This window comes from Eleginops maclovinus, chromosome 17, assembly GCF_036324505.1.
Source record: "Eleginops maclovinus isolate JMC-PN-2008 ecotype Puerto Natales chromosome 17, JC_Emac_rtc_rv5, whole genome shotgun sequence".
NCBI lineage: Eukaryota > Metazoa > Chordata > Actinopteri > Perciformes > Eleginopidae > Eleginops > Eleginops maclovinus.
Genome location: NC_086365.1, coordinates 9,930,473 through 9,945,432, shown reverse-complemented (window position 1 = coordinate 9,945,432; position 14,960 = coordinate 9,930,473). Strand labels below are relative to the sequence as shown.

At 42.6% G+C, this 14,960-nt stretch overlaps 1 protein-coding gene across 2 annotated transcripts; it reads left to right on the top strand.

Moving 5' to 3' along the window:
- The first annotated feature begins 233 nt into the window (after positions 1-233).
- On the top strand, positions 234-14,568 carry cnot4b (CCR4-NOT transcription complex, subunit 4b). 2 transcript variants are annotated; one of them, XM_063905552.1, is made up of 13 exons: positions 234-489; positions 4,810-5,039; positions 5,483-5,680; positions 6,364-6,450; positions 6,536-6,637; positions 6,718-6,843; positions 7,610-7,734; positions 7,894-8,073; positions 8,419-8,473; positions 8,604-8,859; positions 8,940-9,434; positions 12,939-13,175; positions 13,940-14,568. In XM_063905552.1, exons 2-13 carry the CDS (start codon positions 4,866-4,868, stop codon positions 14,218-14,220), a joined length of 2,316 nt encoding a protein of 771 aa, XP_063761622.1. In that variant the 5' UTR covers positions 234-489; positions 4,810-4,865; the 3' UTR covers positions 14,221-14,568. The 2 variants fall into 2 exon arrangements, with proteins under 2 accessions (XP_063761622.1, XP_063761621.1); XM_063905551.1 differs by having other exon boundaries at positions 235-489; positions 4,805-5,039.
- The last annotated feature ends 392 nt before the right edge of the window (positions 14,569-14,960 follow it).

The window sequence follows — 14,960 nt, the reverse complement described above, 5'->3', positions numbered from 1 at the left end:
AAAGGAACGGGTAGGCATTTTAAGAAACCGAAAGGAATAGATTATTTAAATGTGCCAAGTGTCAAATGATGTTATTATGTTGTCCTCATCCTTTGATACACAATTCAAAGCACTATTCATTTCTACAGATTGTCTTGATATGTGCAAAACGAAATTTCCCAAATGTTTTCTATGGTGAAAAGATTTGCCATCAGAGACTACAATACCCATAATGCAATGCATGTAACATCAAGACTATTTGCGCCGACTCACTGAGTTGTAGCCGATACTTACCCCTGTTCTCTCCTCCTTTCAATGTAAGATGGTGGTTTGTAGAGTAAGTAGGTAGCCAGCACCTCTTTAAGCTGAGAAAAAGGGCTGGTAGTCTCCTTAAAACAGCTGCTACCGAATCCTGGGGACAGGAAGCTTGCTGTAACGGAGTTACCGACGCATACAGGCTTACTTCTCCCCCACATCCTGGACAGGAATATCCAAAAGCACATAGGCAGGGTGAGTATCCAGACTAACAGTTATCCCAATTAAACCAACGCCATAAACAAGGCTATTTCTCATTTTTACTGGAAGACATTATAGTTCATTCATAGCCTTCTACGGCTGTCTACTACTGGTAGACTGTGAAAGGCGTTGCTCCGGGAGAATAGCCTCGGCAGCTTCATTCACATCGGGCTGGTATTTCGGTTATATCGGGCTCTGCCGGCGGAGGGCAGGCCGCGTAAACTCCTCTTCCTGACAGACTTTAGCAAGCAACATAACTTATAAACAACACTGATGTGAGAGGAAGTACCAGTATATTTTGATTACTTTGCGGGCGTTCACCACTGTCTGCGTTGTATTACATGATACGACGGAGTAGAAAAAAACCATTAGCCGACGTCATGTAAGACAGACCGTAGCTAGCAGCATTCCAGCCTGACACCATGCCTGGCACTCTAACCGGTTAGCATTGCTGGTTAACTTATTAGCCTGGTTAGCTTAGCTTAGCCCCAGCGGCGCCCTAAGTGTCCCTTCGCCAGTCACATGACAGGCAACAAATTACTGCTTGCAATTTCACACTTTATTACAACTATGTGATTATTACACCAGTGTCCCAGTTGACTGTTTATGTATGAGCTAAAAAGAGGACTAAACACTGCTTATAAACTGGGCTGGTTTTGCTTGTACACAGTCTGTGGTATTTATTTAACGTAGCATTCAGTCCTTTTACACTGCTTCTAAGCTAACGGTACTCTAACGGTTATTCTAACCATATGGTGAACAGAGAAGCACATTTAGTCCTGTTCTGTTTCAATCATGCAACTGAGCAAAGAACATACCAGTACGGGACAGGTGAAAAGATATGATGGGGTCAAAATCATTGTTGATAATTATCTGCCATCCATTGATTTTGGTGCAAAGGCTGAATGTGTACAGCTAAGCACCAGAGGTTGTCAGGCTAAATGACACCTTTTGTTGCTAATTTAATAAAGATATACCTGGAATTACTTCAATCCCTAGTGGTATTATTGTTTCAGGTGTATTACAATTTAACAAACTGATGACTGAGGTTCAAACACTGCTACATGACAGTTAACTAATGATATATGCAAAGAAATAAGATGTATTTCAGTCAATTCTCCTCACATGTTTGACAGATGTGCTTTAGTAATAACAGGTAATAAGATGCTGATATTGCATGGTTAATATACTATTACTGTGTGCCAACAAGTTAGTTTGTATCATACATACGGCACATAATTCTATAACGCAAAACTCAATATTAAAATAAGTTGTATTAGACACAGGTTTATTTTTATTGATGTACGATCATTGTAACAGTTTGAATTCCTTCATTCCATCCCTCCAAAAATACTATTCTACTGCAAAATGTTTTTAAAATTCATTTACAATATCAAAACAATACTAATATTCAATATACCCTTGAACTCACTTCAACCATACAATAGTACACTTATGGTATAAGCAATTACACTATTACAGTAATCAACGCGGCATTACATACCCTGTAAGAATACTCAGTCCATTCAACGGCACATGGAATGCGTTTGTGGAAAATGAGAAAAGGAAGTGACTATCCCATGTCAAGTCAAGTAAATAGGGGAAAAGTCAAAGTAGTTTGAGTTTAAGAGCTGTACATCCTCGTACAGTTTGTGAATTTTATCCTACCGCCATAGCAGGAGAGAAGTAAGGGCAGCAGTTCTGGGTTCACAGAGTTCTGGGTTCACAGATCTTCCATCCAGGGAACTAGGTTAGCTCGCCATCAACTTGAAAACATCCCCTAAAAAAAAACCTGAGCTGCATTAATTGACATGGCCAAAAAGGTGCATCGATAAACTGTCTTTTTGAAATAGAAAGTATGGGTAATTCCTTTGACTTAAACAAAATCTTAACATAACCTTCTTTAAATAAAAGACTACTACACATTCTACGCTGTAACTTTGACACAATGATGAAAACAAATCAGATGCAGTATACACGTGAAATAAAATACCTACAAAACACAACAATGTTGCTTCAATATTAAAACAGTTCAAAAGCTTAAACAGCTGAAGGAAACATTTAGCAATTAACGATTCTTTATTCTCCCAAGTGAAGTTTTTCACAGCTTTACTTTACAACTAGCTTTACTAATTGCTCTGTTCATCATGCTAATGCTGTTAGCTCCAGGCTCATTCACTTTAGCCTGCTAGCCTAGCATTTATTTAATTGTTTGTGACTGGTGAAGTCAGTTATTACAGTTTTGTCTTAATGATTTCTAACGTTCAGCCAAAGGTCTCTACTGTCTCACTTCGAGTCAGTGTGTGCAGTCCGGCCCGCTAACGGTGCTGTCGGACCTGCATTCTGATTGGCTAAACCACTTATGTGTTGAAGAGTTTAATTGATATTCACTTCTCTATTAGGAGGGCAAGAGGGCCAGTCCTCAAGCCCCTTTTGAGGTATTTCTTGCCCTGGTTGTTCAATATTGGTGGTAATATTTGTATCATGGTACAGCTGTGTGTTCACACTGTACACTATTCTCTTTTGACTCCTTAAGCTAGCCCCAGAGACCCATAGTAGTATCAATGAGGCTCTTAAGCCTTAATGTATTCACTTTACAGTTTTGATCAGTAGATTGCAGCAATTTTTGTAATTGTCACCTCTGTGATATAATCAGCCCTTATTGCCAGAGTAATTTCACATTTGTGTGTTGCATTGAGGCAATCGTGGGGCTGTTATTTGACATGCCACACTTAACCTGCGTCCTGAGCCAGACAATCTGAATGCAGTGTACATGTTTCTGTAAGGACACACAGGCAATACATTTCAGTTAATTATTAATGAGGGAAAGTCATAACTGCATCACGAGCAAACTTCAGAGGGAGCTTTATTAGTTCCTTGTGTGTTTATGATTCAGCGTCTTTCTGCATGTGTTGCATCGTTGTTTCTATAAGTGATTGGTGGCCTCAGCGACTTGTTTTCAGTTAATAGACCAGGGAAAAGTATGGTCATACTTTCTAAGGTAACTGACACAATGTAAATACAGATATTCCCGGCTCTGTCTTGCGCTCTGATAGAAGATTCTTAATGTTGCGTTCCACCACAATACAAAGGTCGATGTCTTCTGCAGCAGTGCGCTAAGGTGTAATAAGTTGAGATCATTCAGCGATGAGTGAAGAAGGAAATATCAGTTTTTCCCAGCTAGGAACCATGCATGAAGTCAGAGTAAACAAGGGAATGGTAGTATTACAGCACAACATTTCTGGGATTTGTTTGTTGCACAGGACTCATCGGAAGCTCTTTTTATTGTGTGAATAAAAGCACATCACAACATACTCACATTGTCAAAAAAGGGGCGTAGTGAGTAGGAATGTGTGAAGAGTCTTCCTGCACAGCTGTTAGTTTTGAAGTAGTCTATGTCTATCTAAAAAGTGTTTAGTCATTCTCAGAACCACGCATAAAAGAATGTCTTAACTCCAATTGATAATCCTGAAATAAAACAGCCTTTATGTTTGATTTTTGTTCATCGTCCGTCCGTTAGCTGAATGCCCACCCATGCATTAAAGTAAATCACGTGTTGAGAAATCACCCGATTTCTTGCCAATTAACCAGCCGCTTCCGCCTGCAGAGGTTTTTAGTTTAATTGGCCACTTAGACTGATTCAGACGGAATCTCTGCAGCCCTCTGTGACACAGTTATGCAATGACAGCTTCGTTAGATTGACTTTTCTCTGAATCGACACAACATCGGCTGGAAATCACCACTGAACTGGTTTTACTAGTCATTGTTTAAATTCAGATGACTTTCTGTAATGCAACCAAACAAGCATATTTCCAAATAAAAATACTGTTTCTGGGTTATCCCACCAAATCTTGGTTTGTTAACTCTTCCTAATTTAGAAAACACAAGTGGTGTGATGTTTAGAAGAAACTTGTTTCATTGAATTATTTAAGGTCTAAAACCGCGGCTTCTTTTTTGTTATTTTGATCAGTGGTAGTAATTCTCTAAAGGACTATTTTGTGAGTCAGTAGTTCACAGAATATATCAAAAAGTAGATTTTACTCAAACACAAATCTATAAATAGTAAAACCAGGTTAACTGATAATCGTGCAGTGGTCTCTTTGTTTGTTCAAGAGCTGTATGCTAAAGGAAAAACAAGTTTATAGATAAGCAAAAACAGGAACACACATAACATTTGCTGGAATCATGAATACAAAACATTACCCTCTTGCCTCGATGGCTTCGACAAATATGGAGAATCCATTAACGTTAACTCCAGCCTGAGACCGAGACCCTAGGATGTCTAACCTTTGTTGTCTCTCTGGTCCAGCTCAGGCCCTCCTGTTCCTGTCCTGTGAAAGCCGCCTGGTTCAGTAGTGCGTAACCCTAGGATGTCCCGGCACCCTTGTGGGAAGGACGACATGATGGAGTGCCCACTGTGCATGGAACCGCTGGAGATCGATGACGTCAACTTCTTCCCTTGCACCTGCGGATACCAGATCTGTCGCTTCTGCTGGCATCGCATCAGGACCGACGAGAACGGGCTTTGTCCTGCCTGCAGAAAGGTAGAGACCCGTGAGCTTTGTGACACGACTAAGACCTCTGACGGGTCGAGAAATAGCATTCTAATAAGAAACATCCAGGTTTATCTATTTCATTTGGCTAACTAGTTCAATTATTACCCAAATAGTGTGTTGTAAACATCATTTCTGGATGTACCGCTATCTTTTTGCACATCATTTCCAACTAGTGCTATTGTCAGTCAGGGATTTGTGGAATCATACAAAAAAAATGGGTCACTTGCATCTTAATGTACCCTAAAAAACATCTGGGACAGGATCAAAAACCACACTGGTGACAAAAAGAAACACATCAATTCAAATTTCAGATGACATTTCCATACTAATCGATTAGTTCTTTCACACTGTTGTGATAATAATAAGAAAGAATTGATAGTGGTAGAGCATCTGAGGATTTTTTTCCCTGAATGATGTGTGTTTTCCTGCAGCCGTACCCAGAAGACCCGGCGGTGTACAAGCCGCTCTCGCAGGAGGAGCTGCAGAGGATAAAGAACGAGAAGAAGCAGAAGCAGACGGAGAAGAAGCAGAAGATCACAGAGAACAGGAAGCACCTGGCCAGTGTCCGAGTGGTGCAGAGAAACCTGGTGTTTGTAGTGGGGCTGTCTCAGAGGCTGGCTGACCCCGAGGTGAGACAACACAAACACACACTCACACACACAGTAGAGCAAGTATTCACAGTGTGTGCTGCTTTGGCCGCCCGGAAGACTAGAATGAGCATTTAGTGACTGGTATGTGATCCTGCAGCAGCAATTCAGTCTGCCAGCGTCTCCCACACCCAGCAGCCCTGAAAACAACAGCAGCATCATGGTGACGTCACATGCCAGGAATATCCTGAAGCCATTAATCATATCTCCAGCAGTGAAGGCTGTCTGAAGGCACCACATAAAATAGGGAAAAAAATGATTGAACATTGAATCTGGATATGTGGATTGTTCAATGAAAACTACTGTACAGTTTTATGCAATTTAAAAAGGGCCTCAATCCTCTCTCCTGTAGTGTGGTATATAGGTTTTAGAGCATGTAAATAGCCTGCAAAGGCTAAAATCCCAAAGTTCCAGCCAGAGGGAGTTTCTCTTCCACACACATATGTACAAACAAGGATTTTGGAGTTACACTTTTTTGCAACATCATTGCACAGCTGCATTGAGACAAAAGAATGCGATAAATAGACGTATACAAATATGAATGTGTACATACAATAATCTTGCACTCGCGGTATGTATCAGCAGCAGTATGATGCATTCTTATGGGACACACGCTTTGGATTCACGCAAAAATAGAACCAATAAAATGGTGATGTTTTTGACAGGTTCTCAAGAGGCCAGAATATTTTGGGAAATTCGGGAAGATTCACAAAGTGGTGATCAACAACAGCACATCCTACGCCGGCTCCCAGGTAAGGCCCCCCACAGGGAACAGCACGTCACAGCTCGCGTTAATCAAACCACATTTTAATATTGGCCCTTGTTTTTTACTCCCAGGGGCCCAGTGCCAGTGCCTATGTCACATATCTTCGTTCTGAAGACGCTCTCAGAGCAATCCAGTGTGTCAACAATGTGGTGGTGGACGGCAGAACACTCAAGGTAGACTTCAGAGACACGTGTAATCAAATTTGATAAAGGACGGAGTGAATTTTGAGTGATAGCTGAGTTTGTTTTTGCAGGCTTCTTTAGGAACAACAAAATACTGCAGTTACTTTTTAAAGAGCATGCAGTGCCCCAAACCAGACTGCATGTATCTCCACGAGCTGGGGGATGAAGCTGCCAGTTTCACTAAAGAGGAGATGCAGGTAAGAGGAGTCCAGAAGACCTACTTAACTCTGTGTTCAGTTTGCATCAGATATAAAAGACAAATCTAAACTAGCAAATAATCTCAGGATCAGCATGCTCACCTTATCTAGTGATAGTTATCTTAAATCTTCCTGTTTGTTTAAAAATACTTACTTACCCTATGAAAGACAATGGATATAGAGTGACATAGTCCATGTTATACAGCCACGGAAAAGATTAAGAGGCCACTTCAGCATTAGCATTTTTTAAAATTGTATTCTATAAACTACTAACAGTTGTTCTCACTGGACACTGGAATGGCTGCCATACATGTAGAGATACAGATTTAAGAAAAGATTTGGAGTGGTCTCTGAATTTTTTCCGGAGCTGTATGTGTTTTTGTTTTCTGACATCTAAAGCTTAGAAGATCCAACTAAGCTCTTATTCCGCTAACACATTGACACTATCCGCTGTCTTTTTATATACAAATATTTATAATAACCCCTCAAAATGCAGGCAAGAAATCCAAACTGTGTAGCTTAAATTGTTCTGACTAAGAAAATAATACATGTCCAGCTAAGGTATGTAGTGAGTATTTCAGGGAGGAAATCCTGAGTTAAAGCCAAGGGTTTAAGCAAAGGTTTATTCACTCATATTCCTCTTTATATTTCCTTGAGTCCTTCAAGATCCTCTATTTGTCCTCAGTCATTGTAGTAGCATTATAACAGAACTGTCTGGCGGTTATTTGGAAACATAGCTCTAGCTAAAGTGTTCCTTTGCTTGCAGGCGGGAAAGCACCAGGAGTATGAGCAGAAACTTCTACAAGACCTCTCCAAAAGCAACCCCACCTATCTGCAGACCTCAGCCGTGCCAGGGGACAAACCGAAGGGCAAGGCCAACTCTCTACAGAGGTATCCATGCACCCCTGTGTCTCTGTGTATCAGTCTGTGTCTTTCAGAAGTCCCCTGATTGTCCCCTCTAGGACAGGCATTGTGTGACGTAGATATTTCAGCTCAGCATATCAAACCGTTCTGTTCAGTCTTGACCCGTGTGCCTTTCTGCTGCCCCAGGTCAAACAGCTCCAGTAAAGACGGGAGGATGACCAACGGTCTGTCGTCAGAGCACAGGAGGAGTCCGACTTTAGATGGCTCTGACTCTGAACACCTGAGCCCCGAGGGGCCCGAACCTGATCTCAGCCTCGACCCTGTACCGGCCCTCTGCCCTTTCTCCTCACACCACGACCTTGCTAGGTAAACAAGCAGCTAGATCAAAAGCTGAGTTAGCCAAATGTGTTGTTCATTATCTCAACGTTTAGAAGACATTTGTAGCAATCGACTTTTTGGCACTAACTACTCACATGTGATTTCAGCAATTCCAAGTGTGGATTTAAACGATCTATAATTTTAGATCATTTCATTTGTGACTGGCTTTTTCTCAAAGTGTCACCTGATCCGAAATAATCCTAACTCTAAACTCCCTCCATATTTGCCTGTTGTTTGGATATATTCACTATAATGTACATTCTTACAGAATAACTCCATCTTTACAACAACAGGATCATAGTCAACTCATTTTCTCTGCTTTTATTTCCACAGCCCCAGAAACAAGCTGACAGACATCAGTATAGGCAACGGTGAAACCTCACAACTGGTAAGTCATGGACTACAAAAGCAGGAACTACCAAATGTTTCAGTGAAGTCCTTTTTTGTTTTAAAATAAAATACAAATGGTTAAATGTTTGATATAAGCAGTAGACGTCTCACCTGTCTGTGTGCTTCAGCTTCTCAGCAGTGACTCTCCATCGCCACCCCCTGGCCTCAGTAAGCCGGGCCTGGTGGTCCCCCTCAGTGTGACGGGACACACGCCTCGCTCCCCGTTCGAGGCGGCGGCTGCAGAGTCCCAGTCTCTGTTCTCAGACAACAGCAACTTCAGGCATCCCAACCCTCTGCCCAGCGGCCTAAGCGGCTTCCCCAGCTCCCCGCACAGCAACGCTGACTGGCCTACCGCCCCTGAGCCGCAGAGCCTCTTCACCTCAGGTAGGCCGGACAGGGAAATGAGACAAAAGCTGGGCTGCTTCTTTGAGAGGCGTGCTCACAGCTTCTCTCCTGTGTTGCAGATACCATGCCGGTGTCGTCCTCCACAGACTGGCAGGCGGCGTTCGGCTTCGGCTCGTCCAAACAGCAGCAGGAGGACGACCTGGGCTTCGACCCCTTCGACATCACGCGCCGGGCTCTGGCTGACCTCATCGAGAAGGAGCTCTCCGTGGAAGACAGCTTCAGCTCCTCCTCACACAGAACCCACGGCCCCCCGCTACACAGAGGCCCATTCCCCAACCCCCTCCCACACCCTCATCACTTCTCCCATCATCAGCACCCTCACAGGGGAGGCTACACCACCTTCGGCTTCCCAACATCCTCCTCATCTTCTTCAGCCTCCTCCTCCTCCTCTGCCTCCTGTGGATCCTGGATGGGCTCCTCTTCCTCTCGCAGAAACTTTGTGCCTTTGAACCACACAAACAGTCTAACCACGTCCACCTCACACAGCAGCTTCCTGGACTCCACAGGGCTGCTGGGACATCACAGCACTGGGCTCGGAGGAATCCCCATCACAGGTAAGACTGACACGCTAAATCACTCTGAAGCCAGGACAGCTCAATTAGAGAGGAAATACCCGTCTGAAAAGCTATTTGGGGTTTTACTTTCCTTCCTGGAGTCGTTTATATAGGTTTTTGTGTATGTCAATGGTCTGCAAAGGCTTAAATCCCAAAGTTCAGGCCAGGTTTCAGACAGAGGGTGAAAAGAGGTGGTGCAGCACAGGCAGTATGAGAAAAATAAAGAGCTTTTCTGAACTTTGAAGCGTGGAGACATGTCACAGTAGAGCGGAAAATACAAATGTGAAACTGAAAATGAGGATAATGTCCCGTTTATCATTTCTTTAGCTAACATTGACTTTGAAGAGTACAAAAACAAGCATTGGAAAGCTAAAATCTCCTCTCTAACAGGTTATACAACTCAAAATGTGTTCAGGGTCAATGGGACCGATTTTTATAGAGCGCATATAATAGTATCTGATCATTTGAAATGGATTACAGGTTGTAATGATAGTTTTTATAGGAGTAGTTATGTAAAAAGGCCATAAACATATTCCTAAAGATTGTATTTTTGACCTTTTTAACGCATTTATGTGTTATTACGGATTTATATTTACAATGAGTTTATTTTGCTGAGGATCTCTACGGGGGTGTGCAGCTCACCACCACATAAAGCACAGTATTTTGTTCTTCACCAGAGTGATGTCTCTGCAGAACAGGCACATGATGTCATTGCAGTGCATTGCATTGTGGGTAAAACTGTGTTTCATTGACCACTTGGTGGCAGCACAGCATTAACTGGAGCCGTGTTGTAGCACAGCAGAAAGTTCTGTTAAGTGAAGTACATACTGAGGCAGCAGAGCGACTTCTCACAGCTGTCTCTCTCTGTTTCTGAGCATCTTTTCCCGCCACCAAGCACACGCCTACTGTCGTCTGCACGGGATTATTTTAAACCTTCGCTCAGCACCTGCTCTAGTAGCAAAGCCCCCTTCAAAAAGCACCTCATGTACCCAAATAATCTGACGGTAAATGCCATCCCAAGAAATTATTCTGCAGTCCTAAATCACTGGTCATTGCCTTCCAGATCACACACCGAGTCCTCCTGAAACTTTCTAAAATGCGGTTTTACCGGGAAGGCCAAACATTGACACATTTTCACACCTTAAATGTGTGTTTTGTTACATGGTATAATATTTTTCAGATGTTTTGCAAGTGTGTCCTCAATAAAAGCCAAGAATTTTAACTAAAAAGCAGAGTATAGGAGCCGCTAACGTTAGCCACAACTCTGAATTAGCATCCAGTTTGTGAATACTAATCAGTGGAAGTGATGTCCACTCGATCTGAACACAACATGTAAACAAACAGAATGATGTTCCAGGGTTATGATGTGCTTCTATATTGCTCCATAGGAAAACAAAATAGTCCCAAAATACGAAAAAGAAGAAAGCTGCTCAAACCAAGCGGCTTCTTTTTCTCTTGAAATTGTTCAACATTTCTGAACCACAGAGACGTTAGCCGCCTCTGAATGTAAGCTAATGGATGTTAAACGACGCTAGTTGAAGACGATGAGGAGGCATTTACAGACAATCCTCCACTAAAAGCAGTCATAAAAGACAAAAGCTAATCTAATGAAAAGTAATCTCTCTCTGTGGCATCGCTTAACTTGGTTCAAATTGATTTGGAAGGCAGCTCCCGGTCTCATGAATTAAACATGGCGGCACTTGTTTATCTGAGGATGCAAATGCAAAACATAGGTGATGCTGTTAATGCTTCCCCGCCTGACAGCCTGATTCAAATTAAAGAGGCAGTTCTGAGGGAGGATTGTTTTCTTCTTAATCACTCGTGCTATTGGAGAGGGCGTGTGACGCTGGTTAATGCCAAAGCTTTATATAGTTATTGGGTTTAAGAATGAGTTCTAAGTTGGTACCACTTCCTGGTTGGTCAGTGTCGTACCGAGAAACCCCAGAGCTTTGTTCTTTGTAGATATAGTTTTTTCAGTCATTTTTTATCTTTGTTATCCATTATTTTCCACCTTTGAGCGTAAGGACAGTAGTTATAGTTATTTCAGCAAAAATAGAATGAATCTTTAAACAACTTTTCATGAAATTTCTTAATATTTTCCGCCAAATTATCGATTAGAGTATCTGTAACTATCAGTGAAATCCCAACAAAACCCATCCCTAATAATAAATAAATGTAATGTCCTTGAGCCTCAATGCTAAGGTAAGGGCTCTGGTAACTTTAATGGCAATATTTATGTATAAAATCCCAAGACACGTTGAATAAATAATACTTAGCATTAGCATGATGCTGTCATTTTAATGGCTGCTGTTCCCTTGCCATCTTGTAGGAAGCTAGCTTTTTGAGGTTAATGAGCAGGCAGACTAACATCCTGTCTATTAGTATTTATTATTTATAGAGCCTTGATATGAGGAGAGGCTGTCTCCCTATCCGGGGCGGCAGCATCTCATTAGACAGAGCTCTGAATGGTCGCCGCTCCCGACCACAGCGTCACAAACTGCTTACAGGGGGAGACATGGCAGCGGAATAATTAGCACTCTGCTGCAGCCTCTCCGGACTCGGGACACTTTTTCACCACGGGCTCATGTGGAACATTTTTATTTGATCATTAGATTAGCCTTTTTTAATGAATTGTTGTTCTGTTAAAAAAAAAACCCTTCCAAAGATTTTCATCATTGAATAGGTGATGTAACATGTAGCAAGCTAACTGTGGGTGTCAGGGGATCATTAGTCTTTCCCACACAGTTCTATACTGTTTTGGGGATAGAAACCATCAAATTAAACTATTTCATTCTGTTTCTTGGGGCATCATCAACCTCAATACTGTTTTTGTGTGAACTCACGTTTATAGTGGCATTAGAATGAACATTTGGCATCTTTTCAATGTTCTCTTACTGTCGGCACGCCCTCATACCGAAACTCCATTTCCAGAGTAAGGATGCTAGAGAACAATATTTCTGTCCGTCAGACAAACAATATCATTACTTAAAAAATATGAAAATCGTGTCAGACCGTCAGAGACAGCTTTGTTTTTACGGAGCTCTGAATAAATATGGGATGGATGTCCGGTGGGTCTGTTGGTGGACGAGTGGCAGGCAGCAGCTAACACTGAAACTAAGATTTCTGAATCAGAGCGTTTCTTTTACTGTCCTTGTTTCTGTAGAGGAAGTCAAGAAACCCTATTTATCTGTTTTCTGAAGTGCAATATATGACTCAGCAGCTTTAAGACATGAAGGGACTATTATTTTCTGCTTCACTCTAATGCATTATTTTCTCCGGAAAGTGGGCGGGGCCGTAATTTTGACCCAAAGTGACGTTAGCGCCCTCGTACTAGACTTATCTATAAAAAAACCTGATATATAAACAGACTATATTTAGCCACATAGCTCCTAATGACCTTTAGTCAGGGGTTATCTGTAACAGTTCTTAAGGCGTGTACTCTGTCAGTGTTGCTGGTGGTTTGCTCGTTTCCCAAGCGCTCCCTCTCTCCCTGTGTCCATGCAGAAAGCAGCAGCTGTGCAGAGAGTATAAATGTGAAACAGTGGCAGGACGGCCTCCGAGCGCTGTTACCCAACATCAACATCAACTTTGGAGGACTGCCCAACTCCTCTTCTTCATCATCCTCGTCCTCCTCCTCATCCAGCGTCAACCACACAGGGCCGCCGGGCCTCTTTAACAGTGTTCCTCACAGCCGCTCCTGGGAGAGCCCGGCCAGGTGGATGGACCCAGCCATCATCACAGGTAGGAGCCCCATCCTGCTCAAGGGCCCTCAAGGATAAACTTTTAAAGGGGCCCTGTTTTTTGAGGTTTTCCTGTAGCGTGTTTTATTGGGTTTTGTAAATATCAGTTCTCTCCAGAGGGATGTTTTCTATTGCCTGGGCTCTGGTTTCAGACAGAGGGTGAAAAGATATGAGGCAGCACAGGCAGTATGAGAAAAATAAAGAGCTTTTTGAACATTTAATCATGGAGACATGTCACTGTAGAGGCACAAAATACAAATATGAACCTGAAAATGAGCAGAATAGGGCCCCTTTAAATACTATTGGCTGATTCCAGAAAGTATATCAAGTGAAATGCAGATACTTTGAACTCAAAATACCTTACAATTAACTTTGTATAAAAGTCTGAAGGTGATTTCCCCCAAAATCTGGGGAGTGGCGTCACAAAGAAGTGATCTTACCTGAGTTCTGTCGCTCCTCATGTCTGATTAAGGCAACAGGCTACTTTTGCTGCCACTTGCAAAACACACCTGTGTAAGATGAGGAATGGTGGAGTTGCATTGTGGGTAATCTAGTCACCAGGGAAGAGGAGTGTGAAATAAATAGGATTTCCTCTGGTGCGCTTTATCCTCTGCAGATGTGATTGTGCTGTATGACTGACCAGGAGGATGAAGAAATGAATACTTTACAAACGGAAAATAAGAAATACGTTATCATTAATGTGTTTGTCTTATGATAGGATTTAATTTCAATCGATGTGTGAGACTTTCTCCTTTCCCCCCGCAGGACTCCCCCCCGGCAACAGTGTAGACTCCCTTCACGACGACAATCCTCCACACTGGCTCAAGTCCTTGCAGACGCTCACAGAGATGGATGCCCCGCCCAGCTCCGCCCCACAGAACGGCTCCTATGGGGGCCAGCCTCCTCCCCACAGAGCCAGCTGGGCACACTTCTCCACCCCCAGCAGCCACTTCCACTCCCCTCCACCCGGCTTCCAGACAGCTTTCAGACCCCCAACTCAGACGCAGACGGACCTGCTACAGAGCGCCGACATCGACCGCCACTAGGGACTTTACACACACACACACACACACACACCTTGAACCACGGCCAATCAGCAGATATATTAACGACTAATAATATAATATTTCAATTTCTTTCGCCACAAGAGCTTGCGTGTTTCGTTGTCTTGGTTTCTGATTGGCTGTTCGAGTTGGTCTCAAGCTACCCCAGCCCCCCTCCCCTAATGCATCATGATCAGGAAGTAATGCTGACATAAACCATAGTGAGAGCGACGATCTGAAGCCATTTCCTGAATCTGAAAAAGTATTTGTAACCACATGGTTCATAACATCATCATGTTGACAAAGTGTGTTTGAGAGATGCTTTGAAATAAAACCTGCTGACTCATGTGATTTATGATTGAACATCCAAATCTGTTTTCATTAGGTACATTTTATTTAGAAATCTGGGAATCAAGTTACTGAAGGTTTAGTTTGATCGGGTTTAAGGAGCTATGGATGGGTATGGACAACAAGATATTAGAGGGAGCTCTTATAAACAACTTTTAACTCTGCAAGTCACCTTTTGAGAGCACAGGAACAGATTCAGGCTGCGTTCACAAAAAACTAGGCCTTGCTGCGATAAATCTTCCCATTCATTTCAATGTGGGTAGTGCCTTTAGCCTGCAAAGGTAGGGATAGTATTTTGTGGCTAAACTTTACTACAGATTATACCTTTTTTACAAAACTTAACCTGGCACTACACTCATCACAACAGCTGATCCAGAGCTGTAGAACCATGAGTC